Raw genomic sequence first — 5163 nt, 5'->3', positions numbered from 1 at the left:
TTAAGCATTTGCTATAACCATTCTCCCTTCCTGACTGTAAGAAGCTGCCAAATGTTTGTTTGGTTTTTTTTTTGCCTTGACCAGAAAAAAACCCCACAAATGATGTTTCTGCAGAGTGGAAAATTAACAGAATACAGGACGCCGGCTTCCTTTCCTAGACTGTAATCCCGTTTGGACTTGACTGGAAAGCTATCTGCTGTATTTCGTACATCTCTAGAAGAAGAAGAAAGAGGAAGAACACACAGTAAAGGAAAATCTGGGGCATTGTATGGGCACATGCAAAAAGTATTTCAGCAAGTGACCCTGTTAAACCCACAAACTGGTCGCTTCTAGGATGTACAGCTCTTTAAACAAGATTATATTCAGGCATGCTACGGAGTTGCTGGGACTTCGTTTGGATTTTTTGTTTTGTTTTTATACTGCAGGCTGTTGCAATGGATTTGCTCCACAAACTTGGAAATAGTTTGACTTCATTAACATAGGCAGCTCGTCCAAATACCATTGTGTTTGGCTCAGTATAAATAACAATGACTGCTCCCCTTCCTTTTCAGTGACTCTTGCTTCTTGGCATGTCTTGGATCTATCAGCGATACACAAATAGTTATTAGCTTTTTCAAGCCCGAGATACTCTACCTCAGCCCTTCCTCCCGACGTTATTACACATGCAGCATATTTCATCCATTCTGTTATTTACAAGTCACATGGCGATGTGACCTTGCCAAGATTTTTTAGAGATAAATCTCTCTTAATTTATGCATACCTGGCCAGGAAGGACATTTTCATGATTCACGTCACTATAAGAAGCGCAAATCTACTTCTTCCTAACATGTAAACAACACATGTGGGTTTTTTATTTCCCCCTGTCCTAATGGGTAATTAGTGTCTTCTTTACGGTGAATCATATTAAAGTGATCTTATCGTTATTAGTTTTCACACGGTGCTTTAAGAAATCTCAAGATGTTTTCATGCTGTGTTTGGCACAGATGAGGAAAGGGTGAGGCCAAAGCACCTCCACGTCACTGCTGTCCCGAGCTGCAGCATTTCTAGCCCTGTCCTGGGAAGGAGAGAAGTGTCGGGGGCTGATGGTGCATCACAGCGGTTGAGGAGCCTGGGCCAGGGGATGTGAGAGCAAAAGGAAGACCGGGGTCGATATAGGGGGTTTAGATCAACAGTTTCTCTTCAGAAGATCTCCTCCTAAATCCTAGTCTGTTGCCAGTGAGTATTTCATGTTGTTTATTGAGTAGCACCTCATAGCATGCTGTGCAACCTCTTCCTTAAAACACACGTTGCTCTCCCCAAGACGGAAAGGCAGCACACGCAAGAGCTTCTGAAACAGAATTCTACGACTGGTAGAAAGGCCAGAATTGGGGGATACATGGATAACCCAATAAACGGAGAGGAGTCAGGGGAAGTCGTGCCTGGAAGACCTGTTGAAGTCCCTTGAGTACATCCTCAAGCATGTGGGTGGGGAGAACAAGGTGCTACGGTCTACTTGAATTTCCAAGCACCTTCTTAAGGCTAAGCAGCTGCTATTTCTGGTAAGCAGGCGCAGGTTAAGAAGGAAGAATATAGCCTGGACAAATAATGGAGTAAAAGACTAGAAAGAGCGGGGCAGCATGACCGGTCATTTCTGTTCACAGGTGGACATCACCAGTGGAAGCCTGCAGGGATCTTCACCCCTCAGCATACCCACAAGCGCTTTCTCCTTTTGTGAGCAAAATTTTGGCAGGTTAAAACCTGAGCTGAAAAACAATAGGTATTTTGCAGACCATCAAGCTTCAGTGGTACTTGAGTTATCAAAATCTCTACCGGCTAGGTAGAAAGTTGTCCTAAAGATTCCCACGGTAGAGAACTCGCTGGTTTGTGATCTTGTTTTGCTTTGTTTCTCCTTACTCATCGCCACCTTGCCTCCTGTGCTGGCGGGCCAGCAGGTTTTCCTGGAACAGGTCATGCGTCTGGCACCGAGCTGTGGCACTGTCTTCTAGACGAAAGGGACCTTATGCTTGTCAGACAGGCCCAAAAAGACTTTTATTTAAGGGATACCAGTGATGCAAAGGGTTCCAGTGATTGTCACTGTGCAGGTGAAACACTGAAACACCAGAACACCAAAACACCAACCTAGATTGCGCTACGGTTCCTGTGCAAAGCACAGAACTGAAGGTGTGCCTGTAGCTCCCAAGCAGGAACTGCTTTGAAATCACTTTGCTTTGAGGTTAAGATCATAACGATGAAATCTGCATCTCATCGGGGCCACGCACTGCTCCTAGAGCAGCAGAGGAGCCTGGCTCAACCCGTCAACACACTGCAGAGGAGGAGCTGCATGTCCTCCATCTGCTCATCTGCCAGATGATTCACACACCGGTCCTTCAAACATCCATCTGGGAAACCCGGGCTTTTGCTCACTGCTTGCTGAGAAAGAACTGGAGATATGTGCTGTGCTGTATCTTGTCTCAGGTGTGATCTAATTCCTCTTAATTCATCTTCCCTTTCTGTGTTTCAGCTTTTGAAGTCTCCTGGAGCGCTGCGGCCCCGACCTGCGCAGGATGGACCCTGTTGTTCTCAGTTACATGGACAGTTTGCTGAGGCAATCGGACGTTGTCTTGCTGGAGCCCCCGAACTGGCTTAACGATCACATCATCGGGTTTGCCTTCGAGTACTTCGCCAACCACCAGTTCCGAGAATTTAGCGATCAGGTTTGTTTTATCAGCCCTGAAGTGGCTCAGTTCATTAAATGTGCCCTTAGCCAGGAAGAAATAGCCATATTCCTTCAACCGCTGGACCTTCTCCACAAGAAGCTGGTGTTCTTGCCTATCAATGATAACTCCAACCAGGTCGCTGGGGGCACCCACTGGAGCTTACTGGTTTATTTCAGGGACAAAAAGTGCTTCGCCCATTACGATTCCCACAGTAAATGCAACTCTGTCCACGCCAAGCAAGTGGCGGGGAAGCTAGAGGCCTTCTTAGGCAAAAGAGGAGGCAAAGCAACCTTCGTGGAGGAGAAGGCGCCTGCCCAGCAGAACAGCTATGACTGTGGGATGTACGTGATCTGCAACGCAGAGGCTCTGTGTCAGGGATACTTCAGGGGCCAGCCAGAGCCTTTGCTGCAGCTCCTCACCCCCCCCTACATCACGCAGAAGAGATCAGAGTGGAAAGCTCTTGTTATGAAACTGGCACAGAAGTGATCAAGAATGCAGCTACAGCCCCCCCCCCCAAAAAAAACTGCCTTCCCCGACCACAAGGCAGCACCCCCAGTGCCTGAAGGAGATGCCCATGCGCAGGATTGTCCCAAAGAAGAAGAATGTAACCCCTCCAGCATGGCTACACCCCCAAACACCCTCTTCTCTCCTGGAAAAGCCTTAGTCCCCTCTGGAAGTCACTGGCCTTTGAATTTCTAACTAGAAAAGTCACTTTGTTTTCAAAGAAATCCTCCTCTCCATGGTGAATTTTTATACTAATTGCTGTGGCAAAATGGGTGGCTAAAGAGACTTCTCCCACCTTTGCCCAGCAGGCAACACGCCCTCGTTAGGTGGCTTTAATTGGCTACAGGTATTGCTGTTCCAAGCCAGGTTTAGCAAATGTCCTTTAAAACCAAGCCCCCAAATGCTTTATCGTGGATACTTATAATCTGTGCCTCCCGCTAGCGGTATTGGAGCAGTCTAGGCTTTAGCAGCAAGGATTTTTACCCCTGAAAACCTTTGAGATGTTGATGTCAAAAAATGAGACTCCAAAAGAAATGCTACAATTAATTTAAAAATGGAGAGGGGAAAAAAAAAAAATCAGTTTTCTTCAGATGGGTGCTCCTAGGCTGTACAGCCATAGCTTTTTTTCTTGCCCCCCACCCCTGCTTGCTCTTACTAGAAATTAAAACCTGACTCTGAACTGCTGGAAGCTTAACAGGAAGCTGAGAAATCCAAGCCTAGGAAAGGAAACTTAATTGAGATGAAAAGTGGCACTCACTCTTTGAGGTTTTGGGGTTTTTTTTCTCATTACAATTTTAGGTCGTCAGCACTCCCCAACCCTCATTAGCGTTTGCCGGTGCTCAGCGCGTACGGTACGAGGCAGGCGCTGCTTCCTCTAGCACAAAACCAGTTCTGTTACTCGAGATAAACACACCAGGGAGAACAAAAGGACAGAGTTTGAGGTATAAAAGCCAAAGATAACTGCGGTCTCCTTGAAGCCAGAGAAGTCCTCAATACACTTTTCCTCCCGTGCTGGATGACGGCTGGGATCTCAGAGCACAGCCCCTTGTTAAAAGACAAGGCTTAGCAGTAGGAAAAATAAAAATTAAATTAAGACATCGTTGCAGGATAAGGAATAATCTCTAACCTCATGAGAAGCAAAGAGCAGGTTGCTCAGGTGGTGGCTAGCAGAGCAACCACACCCCAGCACGCCAACTGGATCAGGGAAATCCAGGTTAAATATAACCCTCAGAAAAGGGGGAAGGATTAATTTTGAACCCGGAGCTCTCCACCCATCACACTGCCAGCCCAGCCCCACCGGTGTGTGTGCCAGCACAGCACCCAGGGTGAGGAACTGTAGGAAGGGCTTTAAACTTTCCTTGTTGCTGAGGCGAAGGGAAGTAGCCACAGCCCAGGCTTTCCCAAAACACCCAAGCAAACCCATACAGGCAGCGGTGGGACGAAACGAAGGTCGGGGTTCTTCCCCTCCTTCCTAGGCTGCCAGAGCAACATCACTGCCCCCGCGGGAAGCTGTCTTTCTCCCGGGTCCAGAATAAAACTCAAACCAAACCGCATGCTCGTCAGCATCGTCCCCTCGTTTGTGTGGGTACCCGCCAACAAGCGGTGGCTCCCGCTGCCCCACGGTTTCTTGGGTTGTGTCACCCAGGCAGAGCCTCGGGTCTCGCAGCGGCTTTGCAGCCGCTCCGCGCCCTGCAGTGGGTGAAACTAAGCAGAAATCGGTCTTGGAGAGCCAGCGAGCCTGGGGAAAACTCCGCCCGTGCCTTGTGCGATAGCGAGGAGGTTGTGTGAGCTGATTTAATCTCCTATTTTTTTTATTTTAAGGGGTTGATTTGGGCCGGGGAGGAGCGTGGGGCAGAGGGGAGGTTGGAAGGCAGGGTGGTGGGTCCGACCGCGGAAGCACCAGCAGGTTGTGCTCGTCCAGAGGGCACCCAGTGCTCCTCATCCCCATGGGGCAGGGCAGGGC

General features: G+C 48.4%; 1 protein-coding gene across 1 annotated transcript; it reads left to right on the top strand.

The window, feature by feature from the left end:
• Window positions 1–2503: 2503 nt before the first annotated feature.
• SENP8 (SUMO/sentrin specific peptidase family member 8) lies at window positions 2504–3182 on the top strand. The gene has a single exon (XM_010292739.1). The coding sequence runs from the start codon at window positions 2544–2546 to the stop codon at window positions 3180–3182; it is 639 nt and encodes a 212-aa protein (XP_010291041.1). The 5' UTR covers window positions 2504–2543.
• The last annotated feature ends 1981 nt before the right edge of the window (window positions 3183–5163 follow it).

Source organism: Phaethon lepturus, unplaced genomic scaffold, assembly GCF_000687285.1.
Source record: "Phaethon lepturus isolate BGI_N335 unplaced genomic scaffold, ASM68728v1 scaffold28098, whole genome shotgun sequence".
NCBI classification, from domain to species: Eukaryota; Metazoa; Chordata; class Aves; order Phaethontiformes; family Phaethontidae; genus Phaethon; species Phaethon lepturus.
Note: the sequence above shows the minus strand (reverse complement) of the source record. Positions and strands in the feature narration are given on the sequence as shown.

What these genes read in the sequence shown, in the direction of transcription:
- SENP8 (XM_010292739.1), top strand. Translation starts at nt 2,544, where the DNA reads ATGGACCCTGTTGTTCTCAGTTACATGGACAGTTTGCTGAGGCAATCG.